Source organism: Eschrichtius robustus, chromosome 16, assembly GCF_028021215.1.
Source record: "Eschrichtius robustus isolate mEscRob2 chromosome 16, mEscRob2.pri, whole genome shotgun sequence".
Classification (NCBI taxonomy): domain Eukaryota; kingdom Metazoa; phylum Chordata; class Mammalia; order Artiodactyla; family Eschrichtiidae; genus Eschrichtius; species Eschrichtius robustus.
Genome location: NC_090839.1, coordinates 12,255,973 through 12,283,884, shown reverse-complemented (window position 1 = coordinate 12,283,884; position 27,912 = coordinate 12,255,973). Strand labels below are relative to the sequence as shown.

Sequence of the window (27,912 nt, the reverse complement as noted above, 5' to 3'; positions counted from 1 at the left end):
GAGGGCCGTGGAGCTGTTACAAGGAGGCGCCATACCCTGTGGCTTGGCCAACTTCGATCTGATGGACCCGTTAACGGCTCTCAAGGTTTTAAGGGAGCTTTCTCTGGTCTCTCTTCTTTCTGGGGGCTTTGCCGAGGCTTTCTGTCTCAGAGGTCATGCAGAAAAGCTCCACGGCAGGTAAGCTGAACAGCACTCCTCTCTGGACCCTGCCACAAGTCTCTCCTCCGTGTGGAGGTGGTTCAGATGCTCTGATCCCGTGTGCTTCCATGGGCTCCTCCCCCCGGCAACACGCGGACGTCGGGGGAGATGTGGTTCTCAAGCTTGCACTTTTCCTGACCACTGGGAGTTTTTCCAGTCAATGCTTCTGTAGAGTAAATACAGTTCTGCCTTAAGAACTTAGGGGAGGTGGGTAAGGGGGAGCTTTCAAAGTGGTTCTTCTCTGATCTTGTCCCGACACTGAACTTGGGACTAGTGTTCCCGTGGAGGCTCTTGGGGGGGCTGGAGTCCACACTGTAGAGCACTTGCCCCTCATCATCTGTGTCCGCATCAATGTACTGGTGGATACCTGCTTCAAAGTTGAACGCTATTGCTGTGTGTTTCTCTGGCGACCGGGGGGGTGTCCTAGCACTTGCTGTGGTGTAGATGGAGGACTCTGGACTCAGCACAGGCCTGTCCAAGAGTGTGGCACACTCCAGCCCAGCAACAGCTGCCGCAGCAGCCCCCCGGTTCCTAAGAGGGTCATGGTACATCCCCAGAACGGGGACTAATGGTCTGGGATCGCCCTCCATGAAGTTGACTTTAAGTGCTCGAAGCTTCAAGGGGTTGGTGGTCTTCATGGAACTCTTGGGGCTCTCAATGAAGAAAGCAGAGGGATGGCTGGCATCAGGGGTGGGGTTGGCCTCCACAAACCTACTACCAGTGGCACCCAGAGCTCCCTGCCAGCCAACCTCTGGGGCCATGCCACCTCCAGTTTTGCTGGAGAGTGATGCCAAAGGGCTATGGGAGAATCTGGTGGCTTCAGGGAAGTCTGTGGCACAGCTAATGAAGCTATCAATGCTCGACATGCTTCGCATGTCAATGACCCCTTCTGTACGAGTGGGCAGAGGGGCTACGGGGCTGGGGATGCTCTCCATTTCAAGTTCCTCCTTTGGTTTGCTCTGTGTTGCTGACTCCTTAGTATTGAGGATGGGTTGAGATTGTGTCTTGGCCATCTTATTGTACATGTCTTCCAACTGCTGGACGTTCAGGTGCTGAGGACTAGAAGACGATCTGGCCTTCTCAGGGGATCCCTGCTCCTTGGTTTCAAAGGACTTACTTGAGCTGGTTTCGGACAGTGTCCTCTTTGTCCATTTCCATTTGTTGGGAGACAAGTGATTATCTTGCACTACTTTGTCTTTCTGACCCACATTCTCTCCACTTTTCTCAACCACAATGTCCATCACCTCGATGCTCCGGGGGAATGCATCCTTCATGTTCATGGATACGATGCTGCCATTTCTCTTGGCTCTCTCCAGAGCCTCTCTCCGCTTGATTGCTTTCTCCTGCCTCTTCTGCTCCTTGTAGAACTCAGAGAAGTTATTGACAATGATGGGGATGGGAAGAGCAATCACCAGGACCCCTGCAATGCAGCAAAGACCCCCCACAATTTTCCCCAGGAGAGTCTTGGGGTAGATGTCTCCATACCCAACAGTCGTCATGGTGATGGTGGCCCACCAGAAAGAGGCTGGGATGCTTTTGAACTTGGTGTCATCCTCATCCTTCTCGGCAAAGAAGACAAGGCTGGAGAAGATCATGATGCCCATGGCAAGGAAGAGGATGAGCAAGCCCAGCTCGTTGTAGCTCCTCCGCAGAGTGAAGCCCAAGGACTGGAGGCCAGTGGAGTGACGTGCGAGCTTAAGAATGCGGAGAATACGCATGATGCGGAAGATCTGGACCACGCGGCGGACATTCTGGAACTGCAGCACGCTCTTGTTAGATTCAGTGAGGAAGATGGTGACATAATATGGCAGGATTGCCAACAAGTCAATGGCGTTGAGCGGGCCCTTGAAGAACTTCCACTTTTTGGGGGAGGAGAGGAACCGCAGCAGGTACTCCATGGTGAACCACGCAATGCACACGGCCTCCACGTGGGCCAGCTGGGGGTTGTCTGTGGTCTGGCCAAACTCATCAAGGCTCTGCAGCTCGGGCAGTGTGTTGAGAGACAGGGCAATGGTGGAGAGGACGATGAACATGATGGAAATTATGGCAAGGATCTGTGAGGAGAAGAGAGTGGAATTTAGTTATCAACCACCAATGGGATGGTCATCCTAATACTCTGGGTCTGCAGGACATTCCTCAACATTCAAGAGCATTTTCATAGCTCACTAATTACCTAATGACTGGATGTTTGAGCTAAAAAGATTATTTATTCAAATCCATTTATCATATAGACGTGGAAACTGAGGCCCAGAGAACTGAAATGATTTCAAGCTAATCATCAAGCCCAGGGGTCAGTCAATTTTTTCTATAAAGGACCAGATAGTAAATCTTTTAGACTTTGAAGCCCATGAATTCTTTGTTGCAACCACTTAACTCTGCAGTTATAGCATGAAAACAGCCTTAGATAATACATAAATGAATGAGCATAGCTGTTTCAATAAAACTTTATTTACAAAAACAGGAAGTGGGCTGAATTTGACCTGCAAGCCATAGTTGGCCGTCTTGTGATCTAGACCAGTGGTTCATAACTATTACGGGGTGGGGTACCGCTTTCCCGACATTATACTAATGATAATATCAATAGTTACCCTTTATCGAGCGTTCATTGTATTCCAGGCACGATGCTTGTCACTTTCCATGCAATTCCTTATTTCATTCTTACAACAACCCCGTTAAGGACTGTACTTCCAACGAAAAGATGAAACCTAGGCTTCCAAAGCTAGTAAGTTGCAGAGCCAGTATTTTAACCTGGGTCTGTCTGACCTCAATACATGAGCTCTGAAGAATGTGTTAGAAATGAGATGAAAGCTACAGACCTTTTTGCTAAACGCTCAAGGTTTTGCAGATGATTTTCAGGGAGGCCTAGACATCCTGGTCTCATGTTATTAACTCCTGATTGTGACTATGAATTTTTGAGGCTAAGGATCACAGCTTAACTACCTTTGAGTCCCCTGGATCAAGAAGAGGGTTTGGTCCAGATATTTGGGCTCACTGGATGTTTGTTGAATTTAATGGAACCTAGGCTAGTCTACAGCTTATGTAGAAATGCAAGCAGATGTAATAAATTGCTCTAGGGTCTTTTTTTCAAAAATGCAAATCCAGTCACATCACTCTCCTGCTTAATAAATTTCCAGGACTCTTCAGGAAAAAATCTAAACTCCTAAACTTATCTATCAGCCCTCCTCCCCACCCCTCAAAAGCTGTCCTCTTCTCATGGGCTTGTGCCTCTGTTTCTGCTGCCCCTGCTAAAGGGCAGCGGGTGGGGGTGGGGTCTCCATGCTTGTATCATTTGATCCCGGCTGCCGCTGAGTGGCCCAGAGATGGATAGAAAACCCAGGCTGGGCTGAACCAGTCCACCATGGAAGATTTGAGTTCAGGGATCCAGGGGTGAGTGGGTTATGGGGGTGGTGAGCCTCTGAATTAAATGGTCAAGTACAATCCAGGCCTGAACCAGCTTCATGATAAGCCCAAGCCTCAAGCGACTTTTCACCCACGTTGTAGGGGATCAGAAAAACCATTAAAAAATCAGAGAAAGCTGAACCTTTTAGAGAAGCCAGAGATTAAAGGGAAGAGGCAGAGAGAAGGAGCAGACAGGACACAGGAGATTTGAAAAGGGTGTAGAGGGCCACAGTTAAAAGCTTGGGCTCTGGTGTCAGGTTGTTTTGGATTCAAGTCTCAGCGCTTCCACTTCCTTACCTTTAGTCAGGCATTTAACTTCTCTAAGCCTCAGTTTCTTCATCTGCAAAATGGGATGATAATGACAAGATCTATCTCAGAGAGCTGCTGTGAAGATTAAATGTGTTAACACATGCAAAGCACTCAGGACAGGTTCCAGCAGCACCTAGTGAATGTCTAATAAATGTTAGCTGTCATCACAGGGGAAATAGCTCAGCCCACACCCTGTCAGCCCAGACCACCCAGCCTCCGAGGGGCCAGCTAGTCTTTGCTTCTCACCCTTGTTTTGAAACTGCCTGCCGTATCCTGAAAGTAAATGCTGCTGCTGCTTGGGTGAGCATGAGAGGGTTCTGTCCCCTGCAGTAAATCCCTGATCAGGACACATGGTTGCCAAGTCTCTCTGAGTTTGACTCTGACCCTTCTCTTTGGCCTCTCCTGCCGCAGGTTCCCAAACTTCACTCTTCCCTAATCACAGGCTATCGTTGGTCAGTTCTGCAGGTCTGTGCCTCTTCCTCTCTGTCCAGTGAATTCCAATCCATCTTTTAAAACCCAGCCCACATGGCCCCTCCCTGCACAGGTCATCCCTGGAGGGGCCAGCCACTCCATCCTCTGGGGTCCCTAGTCATTTTGCCAGCCTTGGGGTTCTTAGCACACTACAGCCTATTACCGGCGTGTGTGTGTGTGTGTGTGTGTGTGTGTGAATGTGTCCATCAAAGCCCAGAATCTGTGAGCTTTGGGGGGACAGGTATGGGTTCTGAGATTCACCTCTGCACCCTCAGCGCCTAGGGCAACGGGTTTTCATGGTGTTTCTTGGCTGTGGCTCAAGTTCATGGCCATTTATGGGTCCAGTGCCTTGGGCATTGCAACTTTCCTTGCCTCAGTTTCCTTATTTGTAAAATGGGGATCTTCCAGTAGTTCTTAACTGGGGATGATTTTGACCCTTCCCCCTTCCCTTGGGGACATTTGGCAAATCCTGCAGGAATTTCTGGTTGTCACGATTTGGAGGAGGGGTGATACTGGCAGCTGGTGGGTGGAGCCAGGGATGCTGTTAAATACAATGCACAGGGCAGTCCCCACCACGGAGAACGGTCAGGCCCCAAATGCTAATAGTACCAACGTTGAGAAACTCTGGGCTATACCAGTAGTCAGCCCCTCAGGAGCTGTAGAATGAGGGAAAAGAGCTGTCAGCACAGAGCTAGGCACAGAGTGGGTCTGACCTTACAGAGCAGCCAGCTGGGACCTCGGGCTGAGCCCCTGCAGTGGAGCTGCTACAGTTTCTGACTCCTGGCCCTGAGGGCAGCTGCAGGAGAAGGAGCAGATTCCTGGGGAGTCTGTTCCTTTAAGAGCTGGGAGATCTCGTTTCCCCCGGAGGCTGGCAGGGGAAGCCTGCTCCAGTTTCTAACCCCCAGACAACTCCAGGGAAGGCCCACATAATTGATGTCTGCTGACAGATTCATGAATTATGCACCCACCTATTGTACAGTCCTTAGCGCTGTTATTCTAAGGCGGGCACCCCCTCTTTGTACCCCAGAAAGTGCTCTCCCCTCCTGTCCTCTCAGCCTGAGGATGCTTAGGAAAGAAGAAAATGCAGGCAGAGGCCTCACTGCATCCTGGAGTGGGGTGTCCGCTGCTCAGGGTTGGGTTGGGAGGGTCAGAGGGTGCCAGGCCTCCTGCCCTGGCACATGCACTCATCAAATAGCACTGGTGCTAATGCAGTGTGACCTACCCTTCCTAGCCCTGCCCACAAGACTGCTTTCTCTTCCAGACCCGCTGAAGCCCTTAGGGTCAGGGTTACACTTCTTGACTGGGGAGCTCCTGAACATGAGTTAAACCCTCTGTGCCTCAGTCTCCTCATCTGTAAGATGGGGGTGGGTCACTGCAAGGTGGCAAAGAGAATTCAATGAATTCATAAGGCCCTTAGATCAACTTTTATTGCTTTTATTATTTCACAACATTATACTTATTTATAAGCTGGTTGGACTTGGCTCTGAGCAGTAGTGTTATTATTCCCACCTGGCTGAGTGACCTTGGGCAAGTCACTTCCTCTCTCTGAGACTCCATTTCTTTATCTCTAAAATGGAGATGAAAGTAATTGAGCACCTACCACATAACAGCCACTTAATATATATTTTATGTTATTAAATTATTATTTGGATAATTTATTGTCACCCTTACCCCCAGCCTCTGGACTGGTTGCTTCTGGAGGTCCAGGACTAGGTCTGTGGACCTCAGTGCCTGGCTAAGGCAGCAGACATCCTCTGAACAGTCTTGAACCCAAATGAACAGTGTTGATTTGGTCTCTGGGATGGGCTGCAGGGATGGGGGACCAGCCAGGCCAGCATTGAGTCCTCCCGGCCCCAGCTCAAACCCCTGGCCAGGTCCCTGCATTTTCAGCCTTGCTTTCCTGGATCTGAGCCCAATTGGGTTTGGGCAGGGCTCCAGGACCCCAGGGAGCAGAGGCAGGAAACAGGACCAGGACTCAGAGGCTGTCCCCAAATTCCCTCCCTGCAATGAGGTTCTGAATCCTGCAGCCTACTTGTCTGCACCGAGCGTGGGAGGGGGCTTTGGTCCTCTGAGAGAAGAGATTAGCAGGTAGGGGTACCCAGGGGGGAATCAAGGGTTCTGGAGCCAGGGCTTTCTCATCCTAAAAAAAATTGTTGGCTCTGGTGGTTAATCACAGGATGCCTACCTTTGGCTCCAGCAATAAACAGACTGTTTATCATTTGCTCTGAACACTTCCCTGCTCTTCCAGGAATATGGACAAGGCACAGAACGTCTGTGCAGAAAAGGGTCCAGGCTCTTTTCTGGAAGGATGGGGAGACTCAAGCAGAGAAGGGAAGGGACTAGTCTATGGTCACACAGCCCATTGGGGTCAAGTCTGTGCAGCGACACTAGAAGCTCTGGCCAGCAGAGAGCTGCACCTAGTATTCAGGTCCTGCAAACTGTTTTCATACACATTCATCTTCACAGCAGCATTATTTGTAAGAGGCAAAAAGTGAAATGAACCTGAATGTCCATCAACTGATGGATATACAAACTGTGGTCTATCTATACAATGGAATATTATTCAGCCATATAAAGGAATGAAATACGAATACATGATACAATATGGATAAATCTTGAAAACATTATGCTGAGTGCAAGAAGCCAGACACAAAAAGCCACGTAGTGTATGATTCCATTTATATGAAATGCCCAGGTAAGACACACCTATAGAGACAGAAGGCAGGTTAGTTGTTGCCAGGGTGGGGACAGGGATTAACAGTTAATGGGCATGAAGGATCTCATGGGGATGATGAAAATGTTATAAAATTGATTTAGGATGATGGTTGTACAACTTGGCAAATTTACTGAAAAATCATTGACTTGCTCACTGGAAATGGTGAATTATATGCTATGTAAAATTAGCCTCAATATAAGTTATATAAAAAGTTGCTTTCCATAAAGAGTATCCCATTGCTTTTAATCCTCACAACCACATTGATGGGTCACAGGAGAGAAGCAGAAATCTGAGCAAGCTACAGCCCTGCTGTAATCCCTGAAATGGCTCCCCATGAAGTTCCGATCCTTTTGCATTTAGCTGGCATATATTTACCGAGCACTTACTAAGTGCTATGCTCTTTGCTGGGGATGCAGCATGGATAAGAAAGACAATTTCCCTGGACTTAAGGCACTGGTAGGGAAAGGCAGACAAGAAAACCCATAAACCAATAAAGGAGCAAGATGATGTCAGATAGTATTATGTGCTACATGTTACTGAGAAAAACAAACCAAGGAGTATCAGTAGAGAAGCACTGGGGCTGTCCACATGAGGTTGGGTGGTCAGGACAGGCCTTTCACAAGAGATGTGCTGGTTCTGAGACTTGAAGGTGAAGAGTATGTCATTCAAAGATCTGAGCATTCCAGGTACAAGCACAGCATGTGCAAAGGCCCTGGGGTGGGAATGAGCTTGGTATATCAAGCAACAGAAAGAAGCTCAGTGTGGGTGGGGCTGCATGAACAAGGCGGAGATGAGGTCAGAGAGGCAGGAGGCATAAAAAGGAGATTTGGCTTTTGTATTAAGTCCACCTTTCTTCTCTCTCCAGACCATTTCCTCCATTTCCCATTGCATACTCCATAATGAATCCTGGCAAAACCACTTACAATTCCCAAGCCATGCTGCCATGGTTGCTCACACCTCCAGACCCTTGTCCATGCTGTCCCTTCTGCCTGGAGTGCCCTTCCTCCCCTACTTCTCCTGGCTGATTCCTACAGCCTGTTCTGGCCTCAGCTCAGAGGCCACTTGCTCCAGTGAGCCCTCTCTGACTCCCAGTTGTGGGTTGAGAACACCCACCCTCTGGACTCTCACAGCCCTTGAGTTTGTCCCTTCATGGCACTGATCTTTCCAAGCTGGAATTTTCTCCTCTGTGTCCCGCAATAGATGTCAGCTGCATGAGGGCCGAGGCTGGGTTTGTATTGCGTTGCTGTATCCCCAGCTCCTGAAGCAGTGCCTGGCACAGAGCAGGAGATCCCTAAATAGTTAATAAATGAATGATCAAGCAAACGAAAGAAGTGGAGGCTCAGAGAATGAAGTGACTTTTCCAGGGCCACACAACTTGCAAGGAGTAGATCTGGGACTCCAGTTCAGATCTGTGCGTCTCCCCAAGACGTTTTCAAGGACGTAGGAGGTGGCAGTTTCTGGACCATCAAACCTTTCTCTCCTTTTATGGTGCTTCCGCTTCCCCAGCTTTAAGGGGGGATTACAGATGGGGAGTTTTAATCAGAAGGGTCACTGGCGCAGATCCGATTAAGGGGATTGGGAGCAGGCTGATGGTTTTGGCTCCCTCCTGTACAGGTAGGGGCCTCTGGTGGGGGGGGTTGGTGAGAAATTGGAGTCAGGAGCCTGCAGGGGGCGCTCGTGGCACAAAGGGACAGGAATCCAGGGACAATAGAGGATGAAGGCCTTGGGGTGAGCCAGGCAACAGAGGCCTTCACCATGAGAAGGCAACCGAGACACAAAGATGGAAACAGGGTGTAGTGACATTGCTGGGTGTGTCCCAGGCATTATAAACCAGAGGCTTTGGGGCTGAGAAATTTATTTTTACTTATTTGTCCAAGTTTCCAAATTAGGAGATTTCTCATAAAAATCTAGATTTTCAGATTTCCCTTGGAACGTCACATGCTGTGTCTACACGTTCAACCTGCATTCCCCATGGCAACAACTTGCTGGCGCTAAGGAGTAGCTGTCCCTTTAGACAGGGCACGGGCTCCCCAGTGTCCACAGGCCCCTTCACTCCTTTCGTTATCTGTCAGGTCTCTGTAGGTGTCGGGTTTGCCCCCTGGACTCACTGATATGACATTGAAGACAGCAACACTTACCTGACCTGCTACCATATACGAAGAACTTTCCAGACAAGACCTGCATCTCGTTGCACACGCCAGGAGCCTAAGGGTCACACTTGCCACATCCAACCCCATCCTTTGCCTCCATATCCAAACTGTCACCAAGTGTTGTCCATTCTGGCTCACAAACATCTTTGGATCTGTTCCATTCGCTCCACCTGCTAAACCATGACCCTGTCCCAAGTCACCTTCACCTCCCATTGGACCACTGCAAACTGACCTCTTTCTGGTGTCCCCAAAGCCACTAGATGTCCCCAATATCTATTCTTCCCTTCTTTCATTGTAATAGAGTTTTAGCGGGACAAAGGGTTACCCAGAATGAAGACTACATTTCCCAGCTTCCCTTGTAGTTAGATGTGGCCATGTGACTAAGCTTGGCCGATGGAATGTGAGCAAAAATGATGCTTGCCCTCTCTCCTTTTCCTCTTTCTTGCTGGAGGGGAGGCAGATGTGATGTGCAGAGCTGGAGCAACTATCTCGGATCTGAGATGGAAGCTAACCCCAGCCCTGGACTGGCCCTTTACTGAAGAAGTTTGCCAGCTCCTGGTCTACCTCATAACATCCATCTTGTTTAAGCCGCTGTATTTTGGGGTCTCACAGTTACAGTCACTTAGTCTATGCCCTGCCTAACTCTCCACCCTCGTCTTGTTCCATGCTCCCCTTTGCTTTCTCATCTCAGGCACATTAGCTTTCCTTTGGTCCCTCATAGTCTCCATGATCCTTCTTGCCACAGGGACTTTGCTCATGCTGTTCCTTCTGCCTGGAATGCTTTTCCCTCCACTCTGCTTGGTTAACTCCTACTCATCCTTCTTAGCTCAGCTCAGGCATCACCTCCTCAGGGAAGCCATCCCTGACCAGGTCAAATTCCTAATTGCAGGCTCTAGTAGTACTATGCCCTTCTCCTCATAATGCTATTCAAGTTGCAATTTTACTATAATGCCCACCTCTGTAGAATGTAAGCAACTGGAGGGCAGGGGTTGTGTCTCAATAAAGAATGTTATTTCATCCCCCAAACAATCTGCAGGGTATGCTGTGTCCCCTTCCTCCATTTTGTAATGGGGAAAACTGAGGCTGAGAAAGACTATATCCAAAGTGACAATTAGGGAAGTGGTAGAGGCAGGGTTTAAATCCATGTCTACTAGACTCTGAAGCACCTACCCCCACTTTTTTTTAAACACTGAGGACCTTTCTTATCCCAGCATCCTGGGGTCTGGGTTATGGTTTTTAATGTATGCCCTCACTTGAACCATCTTCCCTAGGTGACCTGACTCTTCTCAAAAAGCTCTGGGTTGGGTATCCTCTTCCTAACAGGTCAACTAAGTTCTCATGAGCTTTGCCAAAGCAGGAATTCTAGAAGCTGGTGCTGTTACAACCTCCTGCCCATCTGAGGACAATGTCTCTGATGGGGGTGGGAACTTGACTCTGATCCCTATAGAGGGAGGAGGTGAGGGGGAGAAACGTGGGGCAGTGTCCTTCCTGCCTGAGTGATCGCCAAGTCCTGATATTTGCTGAGGGCATGCGGAGCTGAGGAAGGGACTGTCAGTCTTAACGGTGATGAATGGCATCAGTCCATCGCTGCTGCAGAGAGCAATGTTTTGAATAAAAAACAAGGAGCGTAGGAGATGTTAGGCAAGGGCAGTGTCCACAGGCTCTGCCCAGCCACAAACCTGTCCTCTTGCCCCCTGAGTCTGACAGGATGGGGAGTGGGAAGGGTAGTCTCTGAGAGCTTGGCTGAGGTGGTTGGGTTGCTAAAAGAAACTAAATGTGTTAGTCTGGATGCTGGGATTGGGTACCACTCTGGCTAATGTCAGAACGATGGCTCTGTGAGTGGTCATTTTGACAACAGTCAGTTTTGCTGGTTAATGCCCAATATACATTTAGAAAGAGGCATTTGGGCGACTTACCAATAGTTCTTTTTCATATAGCATTTTAGTCTCACTAGAGATTCATATTGAGGTAAAATGGATGTGTGGATAGATTAGAGACCTACTTTCTAATTCTAGCTGGGCATCCTTAGGCCAAGTGTCTTCACATCTCTGACCTTTTTCATGCAATATCTACTGAGGGTCTGTAGCTGGAGGAGTGGAGGTCTCATGCTCAGAGGATGGAGCTACTGGATTCTCGAGTCACCACTTGGAAGAGAGCTGTGCGGGGTTGTTACTGTATCCTCAGTGGGAATCACATGAGTCAGAAATAAACTTTGACGTAAAAAGTCATGAGACTGTGTGTTCGTACGTACTGCAGCATAATCTAGGTTATTCTAATTCATCCGGTTGAGTTGGAGTGCAGGTTCTATCCTCTGGTTTTAGCTGAACTAATCCTTGCCACAAAGATGAAAGGCTTACAAAGATCCTCGCAAAGAAACAACTGCTCGGAGATAGTATTAATAATCCAAGCCCAGGAGAACATCAAGACAATAGCTAAACTGATACTTCTCCTCCTGGTATGAGTCCTTCAACAGTAACAATGTGAGGTTAAAAACAATGATGATCTCATCATGTCATCATTATCAGGGAGACTCTGTAATATGGATTTTCATCCACTCTCTTTTACGGTGAACCCTGGCTTCATTCACTCATCACATATAGGAAGAAGGCAGGATAAGTGAATAAAAAAAATGAATGAATGGACTAGGTCCAGTGGGACGGAGGTACTAGAATGTACTGGTTAAGAACTAGACCTGCATTTTAATCCCAGCTTCTTAATTTTCCAGCCGTGAGACCTTGGACATGTTACTTAACCTCTCTGAGCCTCAATTTCCTCATCTCTGCAATGACGATAACCAGTTCCTATTTCACTGAGGATTCATTGAGACAATGGCTGGCACACAGTAGAGGCCCAGTGAATGTTAGCTGCTCATTTTTTTAAAAACTGGGAGGAAGACTTCAGCTCAATGTAAGACTATACGAAGGTGGGAGCCGTTACAATTAGTTATTATTATTATTCATTGGAGGGAGGCCAAAGGGTGGGTATCCCTTACACAGCTGTGTAAATTTACACAAGGAACTTCACCTCAGTTTCCTTGTCAGTAGAAAGGGAATAATAATACCTACATGGTCAGGTTTTTATTAAGATTGACCTCATTCAGGGGCTTCCCTGGTGGCGCAGTGGTTGAGAGTCTGCCTGCCGGTGCAGGGGACACGGGTTCGAGCCTTGGTCTGGGAGGATCCCACATGCCGCGGAGCAAACGGGCCCGTGAGCCACGATTGCTGAGCCTGCGCGTCTGGAGCCTGTGCTCCGCAACGGGAGAGGCCGCGATGGCGAGAGGCCCGCGCACCGCGATGAAGAGTGGCCCCCGCTTGCCGCAATTAGAGAAAGCCCTCGCACAGAAGGGAAGACCCAACACAGCCATAAATAAATAAACAAACAAAAAAAAATTAAAAAAAAAAAGATTGACCTCATTCATTCATTCAATGATGCCAGGTACCATTTTAGTCTCTAGGGATACAGCAGTGAACAAACCAGGCAAAAATCCCAGCTTGTGTAGAGCTGACCATCTTGTAGAGGGAAGGGATACACAATGAACAGTAGCAAGTCAACAGGATAATTTCAGGTGGTGAAAGTTGCTAGGAAAAAATGAAGAAGGTCAGTGGGAAAGAGAATGACCATGAGGTGGGTTTACTTTAGCTGAGGTGGTCAGGGAGCGCTTCTCTGTGGAGGTGACATTGAAACTGAGACTTGAATGATAAGGAGGAGTTGCTATGTGACCATCAGTGGGAAAAGCATTCCAGGCAGAGGGAACAGCAAGTGCAAAGGCCCTGAGGTGGGAACGTATTGGGCCAGTGTGAAGTAGGGCTACTGAAAGGGAGAGGAAGAGGAGGTGAGGTGAGAGAGGTAATGGGGGCAGGTGTTAAAGGGTCTCCAGGCCACACACACTAAATGTGGGACATGTCATGATTATTAGTGGTATTATTAGCAGCAGTCTTCCTCTGACTCCCTTCTTCATGCCCGACTAAGGACCTGTTTTGGAAAAGACAATCATTCGGGAGGAGTCCCTCAGATATTCAGCCAAGAATCCTGTCAGGTCAATTTAGCCAGAATCCCCTTTTTCCCTGATGTTTCCTCTTAGTAATTTTCCATCCACTGACCCCCATCTGCTCCCTGGCTATAAACACCCACTTGAATGAAACTTACAAGCTTTTGCACAGCAAAGGAAACCATAAACAAGACGAAAAGACAACCCTCAGAATGGGAGAAAATATTTACAAACAAAGCAACTGACAAAGGATTAACCTCCAAAATATACAAGCAGCTCATGCAGCTCAACATCAAAAAAAGAAACAACCCAATCCAAAAATGGGCAGAAGACCTAAACAGACATTTCTCCAAAGAAGATATACAGATTGCCAACAAACACATGAAAGGATGCTCAACATCACTAATCATTAGAGAAATGCAAATCAAAACTACAGTGAGATATCATCTCACACTGGTCAGAATGGCCATCATCAAAAAATCTACAAACAATAAATGCTGGAGAGGGTGTGGAGAAAAAGGAACCCGCTTGCACTCTTGGTGGGAATGTAAATTGATACAGCCACTATGGAGGACAGTATGGAGGTTCCTTAAAAAACTAAAAATAGAACTACCATATGACCAGCAATCCCACTACTGGGCATATACCCTGAGAAAACCATAATTCAAAAAGAGTCATGTACCACAATGTTTATTGCAGCTCTATTTACAATAGCCAGGACATGGAAGCAACTTAAGTGTCCATCGACAGATGAATGGATAAAGAAGATGTGGCACATATATACAATGGAATATTACTCAGCCATAAAAAAAATGAAATTGAGTTATTTGTAGTGAGGTGGATGGACCTAGAGACTGTCATACAGAGTGAAGTAAGTCAGAAAGAGAAAAACAAATACCATATGCTAACACATATATATGGAATCTAAAAAAAAAAAAAGGTTCTGAAGAACCTAGAGGCAGGACAGGAATAAAGACGCAAATGTAGAGAATGGACTTGAGGACAGTGGGAAGGGTAAGCTGGGACGAATTGAGAGAGTGGCATGTACATATATACACTACCAAATGTAAAACCGATAGCTAGTGGGAAGCAGCCGCATGGCACAGGGAGATCAGCTCGGTGCTTTGTGACCACCTAGAGGGGTGGGATAGGGAAGGTGGGAGGGAGACGCAAGAGGGAGGGGATATGGGGATATCTGTATACGTATAGCTGATTCACTTTGTTATACAGCAGAAACTAACACACCACTGTAAAGCAATTATACTCCAATAAAGATGTTAAAAAAACAAAAACAAAAAGCATCCACTTGCTCATGCTGTATTCAGAGCTGAGCCCAATCTCTCTCTTACTGTAAAATCCCATTGCAGTGGTCCCCACACATGTCTCAATGGTCCTGAATAAAGTGTGCCTTACCATCTTAGCAAGTGTCATTGATTTTTTTTTCTTTGACACCTTTCTTCTCTGGGCCCCAGTAGCCTCTCATTTTCCTGTTATAAAAGGGAGTCAACAGAGCCTTTGGCACCTTCTTGTTTGCTGCTCTGTGGGCCTGGAGAGCCCTTTCCCCACTCCCTCTCTCTTACAGTTTGCTTTCTGACTTCTTTCAGGACTCAGCAGAAATGTCACCTCCTCAAAAAAGCCTTTTCAACTTTCCGCAGACTGAATTAAACGCCCTTCTGATGTGTTTCTCAACTCTTTTATTGCCCCTGTCATAGCAGTCTTTTTAAGGTAGAAACTAGGCCTTGTTCCTCCCCTTTTCAGCCCTCCAGTGGCTTCCTACTGTGCTCAATATAAGGTTCCATCTCTTATGGGCCTTACAAGACCCTGCCTGATCTCATCCGTGTTGGCCTCTCAGATCTCTTCTCCTCTGCTCTCTCCCACACAATCCCTCTCCTCTAGCCACACTGGCCATCTAGCTGCTCCTCAACATGCCAGGATCATTCCTGCCTCAGGACCTTTGCACTTGCTGTCTTCTCTCCCTGGAATGCCATCCCTCCAGATTTCTCTATGGCTGGCTCCTTCTTATCCCTCACATTTCCTCCTTAGAGAGGCTGTCTCTGACAACCTGATCCAAAAGAAACTCCTCCCTACTCACTCAATCTTGCCATCCTGTTTTACCTCGTTGGGGATTTGCCACAATCTGCAGTCATCTTGTTTATTCATTTGCTCACTCATTTATTTTTTTCTTCCCCACTGACCTTGGTTAGCACTATGAGGGCAGGGACCATGTCTATCTTGCAAGGCTGGATCCCCCGTTGCCCGGCACTGAGCTTGGTATGGAGTTGACACTCAACAAATACTGGTGCAGTAAATGAACAAATGAATGGATGGATGAGTGGATGGCTGTTGGGTGGATGGATGGATGGGTGGGTGGGTTTAGAAGCCATGGCCTCAACTAGACCACCCAAATGTAACACGTTTATTGAGTACTCACCCTGCATGAGACACTATGGGGAAACACAAGCTGGAATTAGCAGCTGAACATCTAATAATAATGACATAACAAAAACAACTAGTATTTATTGATTACTCACCATGCCAGGCACTGTACCAACTGCTTTACATGGGCAGTCTCATTAACTCCTTAAGTCAACCCTAAGATGTAGATACTCTCATAATCCCTGTTTTGTAGTTGGGAAAACCAAGGCACAGAGAGGCAAGGCTTCCTGGAGGAGGAATCCTTTGGGCTGGACCTTGAGGGCTAGAGATGGATTCCAGCAGGCAGAGATGAGAGGAGGAGGTGTTCTAGGTGGAGGTAACCATACGTGCAAAGGCTTGGAGGTGGGGAATGAGAGTCAACCCGGTTTGGCTGGGGCGGGTGTGCACAGAGAGAGAGGCTGGCAAGAGTGGAAGCCACCACCTACTAAGCGCCTACTGCATGCCATTTACTCACTCAAGGCATTTCCTCACAACCACCCCAGGAGGTAAGTTTTATCACCTCCACTTTTCAGAGGACCAATCTGAGGCTTGGAGCAGCTAAATAACTTGCCCAAAGTCACACAGCAGAATTAGGGTTGAACTGATGCCTGCCTAACTCTGGAGTGGGCATGCTGGGTCAGAGGGGTATTCAGGGGTCGAGAAGAGAGAAGACAAAGGCAAGCTGTTAAGTGAGCATGTACTAAGAGCCAGGCACAGCATATTATCTCATCTAATTCTCACAAGTACCCAGGCGGTAGGTATTTTTGTAGCGTTTTTTTGTTTTGTTTTTTTGGCCACGCCATGCAGCTTATGGGATCTTAGTTCACCTGCCAGGGATCAAACCCTGGTCCCGGCAGTGGAAGCACGGAGTCCTAACCACTGGACTGCCAAAGAATTCCCATGTAGTTTTTGATGTTTAAGACTGTTTAGCATTTTTTGGGGAGAATCAACCCTCTTCCACTCTTATGTATTGAGTGAAGTTGACCCTATTCCCCAGTCCCAGGGAGGGTAAGAATGAGATCAAAGCTTACCGGTTAGGATAATCTATCCCCCTGGACACAGTGATTGGTTTAGCAGTGTGGGCATGACTCAAACTGGCTAATCAAGTTTCATCCTGGGATTGTTTCTGGAATTATTGGGAAAGAGGTACTCTCTTTTGTCAGAGACTGCTGAGTTGACAGGATATCAGCCTATGGGGGCCAGAAAGTAATCTTTGGCCCTCTGGAAAGACTCTGCCCAAGAATATAGCCAATGTAGAGGGACTCAATGCTAAGAGACAAAGGCAAGTTTCTGATGACACTATTTGAGCACCTGGATACAGCCATTCCTGAAGCCATTATCCTTGGACTGTCAAATAATATGAACCAATCAGTGCCCTTTTTTTGATTTGGGTTTATGACTATTGCAAATAAAAAGTGAACTGGCTAACAAAATTCTTAACTTCATTTAACAGGCAAGGTAATTAAGATTCATAGAGGTAAAGTGACTCGCCCAGGATCACACAGCCAGGAAGTGACTGAATCACACTGAGATATAACATAGAAGGTGGCTGGCATCTAATAGGTCCTCAATAAATGCCAGTTCCCATCCCCCACAAACCAAAGAATGGCAGAGTAGAGGACTAGAAGAGATATGCCATGTGGAGCTCCAAGCTGCTGGTCAGATTCCGGATTCCATCTGGAAACTTCCTAACTGTGTTGGGGTCTGGCAGGAGTGGGAACCAAGGCTTAGGAGTTGGCAAATAAAGTGAATCAGCTGCCAGGATGTCAGTGTTTAAACAAAACTCCTGAGGATCTCACTCCCTCCAAAAAATGCCATCTGAGGGTCCTGGCTGCAACCCAAGGTTTCCAGGGAAGGTCCTGAAGTCCTAACACTTAGAAACTTATACTTAGTAGGAGCGTGCGCAGATAATGGTTTCAGTATTGCCAAGGATTCTGTGGTCATTGAACTTTTCAGAGCTCCTTTTCACTGGAGCTGGACAAAGAATAAAGGGTTTAACCTGCAAACTCTGACACTGAACAGAGTTGGGCTGTAATACTGGCTCTTGCCAGCTGGGTGACCTCTGGTACATTACTTAACCTCTCTGAGCCTTGGTTTCCCATTGTGTGAAATGGACAGGAACGGAGGAAGAAATCAGGCAAAGCAGGTAAAAGCTTTTGGTTCAGAGTTTAGAATCTCTCTGGCTTTTGGGCCACACAAGTGAGTTCTACATACAGGCTGAGCCCTGGCGTAGACGATCATGTCATCTCTCTGAGCCTCAGTTTTCTCATCTGTAACATGGGGTTCAGAATAATCTCCACCACACAGGTGTTTGTGAGGCAGGGAAGAAATCATGGGGGGAACATGCATACCCCAAACTGCCACTTGGTGCCAGTGAAGGGTGAGTGTCTGTGACAAATATGAACTGAGGGCTGGAGGGCTCCACCTACCTACAAGCAGGTGGTTTTGGCCCACACCGTGGAAGATTTGCCAAAATTTATTTCCCCTACAAATCCAGATTTCCAGCTTCTCAAAAGGAAAAAAAAAAAAAAAAGCAATCTGAAGCTCTGGCTCCTCTGGGCCCCTGTTCCTCTGTGAACGCTGGGCTGGGGCTGAGCGCCAGCTAGCCCAGGCCTGTGCTTTTCAAGTCTTATAAGCAGCCCCCGCGAGTTGTTTATGAGGCCTACTTGGCCTCTGCAGGGATCACAGTTTGTGAGCCTAGGCATAAATCATTAGAAGTGTGGCCAGCGATGAGGGAAAGAATTAAACAGTGCCAGGGAAACAGTCATGGGCCCCTTAAGGAACGCTGGGTCTGCAGCTGGCTCCATGGGATGCTCTGAATCAGGGATGTGGGGCTGGAATCCCCACCTGCTCTAGCACCTCACCCCTTCCATACTGTGGCCTGCTCTTCCTGGTCTGTAGGAAAGCCGTGTTGTTGCTTCCTTAGAGCCCCTGATGCATTTTTTCCCCTGCTTCCGGACCTCTCTGAAGCCCTCCCCACCCCCATTCTCCACTACCCACTCTGCCAATAAAACAAAGTGATGGGATTAAAAAATTAGGGAGGGGAGGAGTGATTACTTCAGTTCAAGTGGCCAGGAACGGCCTCTCTGAGGAGCTGATATTTGAGCGGAGATCTGAGGGACGCGAAGGAGCCGGGCATGGGAAGACCAGGGGACAAGGTGTTCCAGGAAGAGGTAACAGCGAGTGCAAAGGCCCTGAGGCAGAGAAGAGATGGTAAGAGGAAGAGAAGGGAGAGCTGTGTACCCGGAGCTGGGAGAAAGGTAAGGCGTGTCAGAGATGAGGTCCAAGAGAGAAGTGACGAAAGCCTTGAAGACCTGATAGGATGTTTCTATTCTGAGAACCACACAAGCCACAGAGGGCTTCTCAGCAGGCTAGTGACATGGCCTAATGTAGATTTTAAGATCCTCCAGCTGCATTTGGTAACGGCCTGTAGGGAGATTGGAATAGAAGCAGGAATCTAAGTGAGGGAGCCTGGCAGGTGTCCAGGTGAGAGATGGTGGTGGCTGTTGAGAATACAGAAGAAAGGTTTAAGGCATATTTTGGATGTGAAACTAACCACATTGCTGATGGCTCAGACATGTGAAGTGAGGGAAAGAAGAATCAAGGAGGAATTCCAGGTTCCATCCTGAGCAACCAGGAGGCTCGTGGTGGCCTTTTCTGAGATGGGGAGGACGGGGAGGAACATGCTGGAGAGGCCAGAGGAGTACCTGGGGCCAGATCATGATGGGCTGTGAACACTGGCTGAGGGGTCTGGAGGAGGCCCTGCAGGCAATGGGGAGCTATGGAGGGCTTTTGAGCGGTAGCAGAATATTCATTCAGTCATTCAACAAACGTTTATGGGCCGAGGTGATCCACATTCTGGTCTCTTCCAGACAGTGATGCTCCCCGCAACCAGCAATGGGTTTAGGGGCGCAAATCACATTCCTGAGACCAGAGCGCCGATAAGGAGATCTCACCTGCTGGTCCATGGGTTCCCTTCCCCTCCTTCTCCATCCCCTGCTTTAGGAGCCGACGTGCATTTAAAAATCTTTATTTACTCACTGATTGCCTGTCCTCCCCTCTAAAAGCTCCATGAATGTAGTGACCATCTTTGTCACTTCTGTGTCCCCCATGCTTAGACCTGTGCCGGGCACACAGTAGGTGTTCCATGACTATTTATTAAGGAACCAAATTTTTAAAAAAGCCCCAGTCTGCCATCTTGAAGGACCAAGTGAGAGGCTATCAAGCGCCGGCCTCAGGCCTGGAACACAGCAGATGTTCGGCAAATGGTGATGAAAATGCATGGAAAATACAGGCACACTGTCTGCAGCACTGGCCCAGTGTCTGGTGGGTCTTGAGGCCTTCCCCAGTACAGGATGGGCCTGAGGAGTGGGGACAGAGGGGTGGCCTGTGACCCACCCTCCGGGCCCCTGTCTCGGGCCTAGACTGGAGAGGTAGGCGTGGTGTCTGAACTAATCCCAGCTAAGCAGCCAGACGTGTAAGGATGTGTAATCCGAGGCCTGAGCACACACTGTCCTTTCGGCTTTAGCCTGACCTTGGCTGGGATGACCCAAGTCGAGGTGGACACCCCGGCCCCCCAAGGTCCCCCAGAGCTGAGACCCTCTACACAGCCAGGGACAAAGACAAAAGGGAGCCCATCTCTGAAGGCAGAGAGTGACAAACTCACCCAGGCCTCCCCCACCTTCCACCCCTGCCAATGTGGGGAGTGCATCTCTGCACCCCTCCCCCATTCCTGCATCTCTGTCTCAGAGTCCTCCCTGATATGGGAAACACTGTACAAAAACATTGTGTCAGGGAAGAAAAGAAGGATCCATTCATTCAGCAAATATTTATGGAGCCTAAACTATGTGCGAAGCCCTGTTATAGATTCTCAGGACAGCAGTGACCAAGGCAGACCTTGTCTTCAAGTCTCTGACATTTGGGTCGGGGGAGATGATATTAAATGAGGAAACATAAATGAACAAGGTTACTTCAGATACCACAAAGACAAGAAAATGGGCTAATGGGATAGAGTGTGACTGGGTGTAGGGAGGGCATCGTTAGCTGTGGTGGTCAGGGAGGGCTTCTTTGAGGAGGTGACATCTGACCTGAAGGAGAAGGATTCAGCTGTTTAAGATCTAGCAGAGGAGTGTCCAGTCAGAGGGAAGAGATTTTAATCCTCCTAAGTTATATAAATTGGCACCATTACCTCCGTTTATTGAGTACTTACTATATGCTAGGCCCCGCTCTAAGCAATAAGTTGTTTAACACTTAAAACAATCCATTATTGTTGTCCCATTTTATGGATGAGGAAACTGAGCCACAGAGAAGTTAAGTACTTTGCCTAAGGCCACACAGCTAGCAAATAGCAGAGCGGGGATTTGAACCCAGGTCTGCTCTCTCCTACAACTTAGGATGAGTTTTCCCCCATCCTCAGGGCACAAGGAGGAGAAAAATTAATTGTTGAGCACCTACCAAGCACCAGGCCCTTTGACCTCTGTCATCTTTGCCTGGCCCTACCTCTGAAGTCCACCCACTGGTTTCCTGCCATCTCTTTCCTCCTCCCCTGTTACAACCTTGTCCACCTCCAGCTCCGGGAGTGGCCACGTGACCCAGGCTGGTCCAATCAGCATATTTCAACCCTCTTAGACACAGTGATTGGCTGGAAGGATGGGCATGTTACACAAGATGGGCCAATGAGAGCAAGTCCTGGGACTTTGGATGTAATCCTGGGCTGGAGAGGAGCAGTTCTCTTTCGAAGGGGAATGTCTAGCTGGGAGATGAGGAGCCAGGAAGCCCAGAGAGCTTGCCTGAGAGTCAAGCTCAGCCAGGGGAAGGCAGAGACCAAAGATGGAGAGAGACTAAGTTGCAATGACAAGTTCTGACAATATGGTTCTAGGGCCTGTGTATCTGGGCCAGAAGCCAGAGCAACTTCTTGACTTTCCAGTTGTTTGAGCCAATAAATCACCTCTCCCTTTCTTTTCGAGCCTAAGCCAGTCTGAATTGGATTTCTGTCACTTGCAACTGAAATCAGAATATTTTTTTCCTCCTGGAATGTCCTCCCTTCTCTTCTCTCCTCCTGCCAATAGTACTGTTCTTACGACCATCAGGAATATAACCATCATTGTCATCACTAATGCAATTACTACTTTCATTAATACTTCTATTACCACTGCCAGTGATAACACCATCATCACCACCATGAACATATGACTGCTGGGGCCATTATTGCTGCTATGATTGGTGCTGGTATTACTACTATTACCTCTATTAATGTCACAGTCTCCATTTGTAAACCTCCCTTGTTTACAAAGCCTTTTCACCATCCATTGCAAGGGCAAGGACATTAAGGTTTGCACAGGTGATGGAGTCTGCCTACAGCCATAGGCAAGGCTACTCAGATTAACATTCATTCACTCCCTCACCTACTCATTCATTTATTGAAGAGATGCCATTGACTGCCTTCCGCATGAGGATGGGCTCCATTAGATGCTGGGATGCAGCAGCGAATATAGACCTGGTTCCTGCCCTCGCTGGGTTGCCAGTCAGGGGGACATTCCAAGAAGTTTCCTCACAGCCCACACAAGAAGCCTGGCCAGGATCATTCTCTCCTATGCAGGGTTCTGAGACTATAGTGGAGGAGCCCTGTCTGTAGGCAGAATTGAAGGACTGCTGTGGATTTTACCTCTTACCTGAGCTGCCTTGGCCAATGGTCTCAGCCTCTCAACATTTCTCCCCAACTAGACAGTGAATTCCTCGTGTGTGTATGTGTGTGTGTGTGTGTGGCGGGGGTGGGGGGGCAGGGCTTGGGGAGTATGGGTTGAGGTGGGGAGAGAGCCTGACTTTACTTCTCTGTCTCTGCACAGTGCCTAGTATAGGGCTAGGCACATAGTAGGGGCTCAATAAATGCTTATTAATGGATTGTTTTTCAGAGGCAGAACTAAGCCTCCTTTCTTCCATCCACGCAAATTTCTATCCATTCGTTTATCTAACATACATCTAATTCTTCCTTTCACCTACCCTCCATTCTTATATTCAGGCAGCCAGCCAGCCAGCCACCTACCAGTCTACCTTTATCTGTCTACTCATCTATGCATCCATTCACCCAACCATATACTGTCCATCTTCCTCCCTCTCACTCTCCTTCCATCCATCTATTCATTCATCCAGCCAGTTTTCTGTCAATTCTTTTCCTTTCTTAAGATTTATTATTTATTTATTTATTTTATTTATTTTTGGCTGTGTTGGGTCTTTAGTTGTGGCACGCGGGATCTTCGTTGAGGCATGCGGGATCTTTCATTGCAGTGCACACGGGCTCTTTGTTGGGCACATGGGCTTCTCTCTAGTTGTGGCGTGTGGGCTTTCTCTTCTCTAGTTGTGACGCGTGGGTTCCAGGGCACGTGGGCTCTGTAGTTTGCAGCATGCAGCCTCTCTAGTTGAGATGCAAGAGCTCAGTAGTTGTGGCAGGCTGGTTTGTTGCCCCGTGGCATGTAGGATCTTAGTTCCTTGACCAGGGATCGAACCTGCGTCCCCTGCATTGGAAAGTGGATTCTTTACCACTGGACCACCAGGGAAGTCCCTCCATCTGTCAATTCTTCCACTTTCCTTTTCTCTCTTCTTTCTCTTCCCTCCCTCCCTTCATTCTTTCCTCCTTCCACTCATTCTCCATTTTTAAATTCATCCATCTTCTCTCCACTTAACCAGCATCCACCATCCTTTATTCTTCTACCATCCATCCATCCATCCATCCATCCATCCTTTCCTCTCTCTCATTTCCTGTGTTTGTCTTTGTCTCCATCTTTCTTTTAATCAATTATTCATTCATCCCTCAAGCATGTCAGGCCCTGTGTCAGCTGCCACGGGTAAGGTAATCACCACTTGATTCCTTCCTCAGAGAAATCACATTTAAACCAGACCGGTGACTCCTCAGGACCAGGCTCCCTTTTGCTGTCCGTATAGTCTCTCTCCTGAACCCTCCAAGGGACCCCAGCTCTCATCCAGGCATTTTTTTCTTGCCTGTGCTTGGAATCTTCCCTAGGGTTCTAGCCCACAGCCCCAGCAGAGATTATAAACACAGCCACTTTCTCCGGCTGTTGCTAGAGCTGTTCTTAACCCCTGCCTTCAGAGAACACAGCCCTGGACAGGGCCAAGTTGCCACACAGCTCTGTGCAGCTGTGTACAAAAACAGTACAGTACTGCTTAAGCGCCTACTGAGTACTGGCATAATGAGGGGTGTAATGAAGAAGATGACCTAAAATTTCAGAGTCCGAAGGCTGCTCCCTGGTTCAACCCTTTCCTTACACCCATTCTAGGGTAAGAGGCTGGGAACAGCCCAGAGAGGAGAGTGACTAACCAAGGTCGCCAGGCCACTCTGTGGCAAAACCAGGATTAGATTAGGGGTCTCCTGACCTGGTGCTCCATCCCCTTCCTGACTGGTCCCGGCCTCTACCCATTCTCCTTGGGTAATTTAGGCTGATTCCAGCCTCCAGGTTTTTGCTCTTGCTATGCCTCTTCCCAGCCTCCTTCCCTAGAATGTTAACATTTTCCTGGCTCTTAGCAATTTGCGATGAGTTTGCAAGATTGAACAAACAAACAAAACCTTGATTCTCTCAGCCACTTTTGAGGCACTCCGAATTCCTCCAGGGCTTCTTATCTTCCCTGACAACCCAGGCCCAATCCCTTGCTTCCTTTTAAAACTCTTCCTTCCGGTTTCCTGAGGAGTGCTCTGTCCCTCCCCCTTAGAGCCAGCCAGTGGTGGAAAACGCAGTGGTCTACAGGGCCCAGGCAGGAAGTGCAAATAACTCCAGCTGGCTGGATGTAAAATTCCAGGAGCGGGGAGGGGTGCTCAGGCTACTTCTCACCAGCTCCAGGAGGGAACAGAGGTGACCCAAAGGTGGCCTAATTTCTCTTCTTAAGAGAAACCAAAAAAAAATCTAGTTTTAAAAAAAAAAAAAAATCTAGTTTTTTCCCTGAAATCTTCCAAATTGTTAACGCTGGCAGCTGATTAAAATATGTAAATGCAGTTCAATTCAGACAATACACATTAGCAGGCTAGATCTGCTTCTCTCTTCACAATCTCATCTGGTAGATAGTTCCCTCCTCCCGCACAAATTGCCACAAGAGAGCCTTGCTCCAAGAAGAGCTTATTGCTTTGAATACAAATGACATAATCATAACAGTAGCAGCTACCTCAAATTCGATAACCAAACACTCAAATCACCACTATGAGATATTGTTGTCATTTTACAAATGAAGAAAACGAGAGGCTCAGAGAGGTTAAGGAACTTGCCCAAGGTCACACAGCTAAATGACAACCTGGATTTGAGCCCAGGTCTGTGTGACTCCAAGACGGTGATCTAGCCCAGTGGTGGTGGCGGCGCTGTCCCTTTGGAGGCATTTTGGAAATGTGAGGGTGGGCAGGCATTTCTGATTGTCACGTGATGGGGTGGGTGTGCTACTGGTGTTCAGTGGGCGGGAGCCAGGGATGGGAGAAGTCTTGTGATGTACAGTCTTGCATCAAAATCTCACCCTGCCTCCAGGACAATAGTGCCCCCAGTTTCTCCCTTCCCCCACGTTGGTAGCTATTATTATATGCCAGCTGTATGCCAGGGACTTGAGATCCAGCAGCACAGTGAGGTAGGTACTGTCAGTAACCCCACTTTACAGATGAGAAAACTACAGCTTGGAGGCGGGTGGGTGGTGACTTGACAAAGGTTACATGAAGTGGCACCAGGGCCAAGACTAGGGTGAAAAAATTAAAGGGTGCAAAATGGAAGGGAGTCCCTCAAAACTCAGTAATCAATATAAATAATATTTTAATGCAATATTTTAGAAAATCAAACTTAATGCAAAAAAATGCATGATGAACAAAGCATCTATATCTTACATAAAGACAGGATCTGCCATGTTGAGCCATCCTGGAGTCTGAAGGAAAAGAAAAAATCAATAATACTGATTCTGGATTTTTGTGCCTCGCCTGCCACCCCTGAGCCCCGGCCCCAAGGCCACACTAATGCTAGGTACCCTGTCTCTCTATCACTAGCCTCAGTGAGACGGGGAATGGGGAGGCCAGTCTTCCACCCGCAACTCGCCAGGCCTTAATTGCGACTGGTTAAATTATAGGCCTCAGAAAGCCATGATTTGTAAGCAGAAGACAGACAGGCCTTTAATTAGAGCCAGGCGGGTGGGTGGCTGGCTAATACTAAGTTCCGTAATAAGAGCTGTATTTCTGAATTCTCTGGCTTGATCACACCCATTCTGGAGGCCTCTTTGGAAACCTGTTCATAAAAAATAGGGTAAACAGCTATTTCTACCCCGGGAGAAGGAAAACGACTCTGCAGCAGGGCGACCATAACAAGGGTGGGCTCTGGGGGCAGTAGGTCTGGGACAAACTCCAGCCTTGCCACTGACCTGCTGTGTGGCCTTGGGCAAGTCACAGCCCTCTCTGAACTTCTGTTTCCTCATCTGCAACACAAGGATGAGAAAGACCTACCTTGCTGGTGGTGAGGATGATTAGAAATAATACACAGTAGGTTCATATCCCTCATGGGTTTGGTTCCAAGGATAACCACGTGAGATGAATCATGAATCACCATCCTTTACTCTTGAAAATGCCTACCTTTAAATTGGGAGGGCCCAAAACCTGGAAGTTCAAAAGGCAAGAAGTAACGTCCTTCACTTCAGATGCGGTCTACCTCTTTGTGACTGGGAGGCACATGTCTAAATTGGGGCCGTTAGGGAAAGGTGAAAGGATGTAGGAGGAAATAAAGAATTGTTCTTTTTCTGTCTCTTTTCCTTCTCAAGCGAGAAAAATCCAGTTCTCATGTATTAGATGCTTGGGTGAGAGTATGTTCTAGCTAAAAGTCCGTGGCTCATAGAAGCACTCGCTATGGTTCTGGTTTGAAGAAACAACTGCCGGGGTTCCAGACTTCCTGAGCTGCCTATTTCTGGCTGTGAGCACACATGGGAGCTGGTTAATGTCTACAGAGCTAGTCTGGAGTGGCTGAGAATTCACAGTGGATTCAGCCAGGGGCGGCTGACTTCCTTGGTAGCTTTAGCAGGAATGAGTAGCAAGGCTCGTTCAGACTGGTCAGGAGGGAATCTGTGCTGGTGTTGCCTCCTTTATTTCCAAGGCTAATTGCTGAGGATGTGCACAGATTGGAAAAAAACACAAGCTGCTCTCAGTGTGCAAGGCCCCTGATAATGTAAATAAAGTGTAAATAAACCATTAGGTTGAGGATAGAAGGAGCAACAGATAACAGAGTGGCCTGCTCAGAGACTGGTTGGAGGTCGGCGCCAGTGGTTCTGTGGCGGGGGCGGGGTACTGCCCACACGGCAGGTGCTGGAAAAGTTCGAGGGTGTCCCAAGGGTGGGGGAGAACACTGAGGCACTCAGTGGGCAGAGGCTGGCATGCCAGGCGACCTGTGACGCACGCACGAGGCAGGGCTGCTTATGATTTCCTGACTCCATCTAAACACATCAAATATCTTCTGCCAATGCCAAGGTTTAACATACCCTGAATTCTCCAGAAATGCAACCATTGAATAAAACAGCTGAGGAACTGTACTTTCATCTGTTCAGGACTTTAATAAGTTACTCACCACATTGGAAAAACCACGTGGCTGATGGCAACGCCACTTGTGGTATTTGGGCTGCCGACATACCTGTAGCTCTCTGTTTCTGTCACTGTCACACAGCACTTCTATGTATAGGGTAAGCACCTGACACTTCATCGTGTTTTCTGGTGTCATTGTCGTGACCAGGCATTTGCATATTGAAATGCATGAGAGTTTAATATAAATTATTATCCTTATAATTCTCCTTTCTACTAAAGTTAGGGCATTACATATATTGTTTTGGTGGGGGGAGTTATGTATACAGGTAAAGTATATTATCTACTTTTTTTTTTTTTCTTTTTGGCTGTGCGGCATGCGGGATCTTAGTTCCCCGATCAGGGATCGAACCCGTGCCCCCCGCAGTGGAAGCACGGAGTCTTAACCAGGGCAGTCAAGCATACTATCTATGAATTTCATTTTAGGGCAGTAAGTGGTGAGAAGAGTTAACAAAATATTTGTTATATGTAAAGGGGGCTTGGGGTTGGGCAGGTGGAGAACCATTACCATGAATGATGTGTGTGTTTATACATCTTCCGTTCTCAGGGCTGCCTTCCTTGACCCTCTCCTCCCTCCCCGATGAGGGCATGTCTCTCCACTCATGCTTTCAGGGCCAGGCTGAGGCATGCACTGTACAACCCTGAGAGTGAACATCTTAAATTTTATGCCCTGGGC

General features: G+C 47.9%; 1 protein-coding gene across 1 annotated transcript in view; it reads right to left on the bottom strand.

Annotated features, from left to right (window-relative positions):
* Window positions 1-239: 239 nt before the first annotated feature.
* KCNB1 (potassium voltage-gated channel subfamily B member 1) overlaps window positions 240-27,912 on the bottom strand; it is a 101,990-nt gene continuing 74,317 nt past the window's right edge. The window contains exon 3 of the mRNA XM_068523921.1: window positions 240-2,252. Within this exon, the coding sequence (XP_068380022.1) occupies window positions 240-2,252 (2,013 nt within the window). The remainder of the gene's footprint in view (window positions 2,253-27,912) is intronic.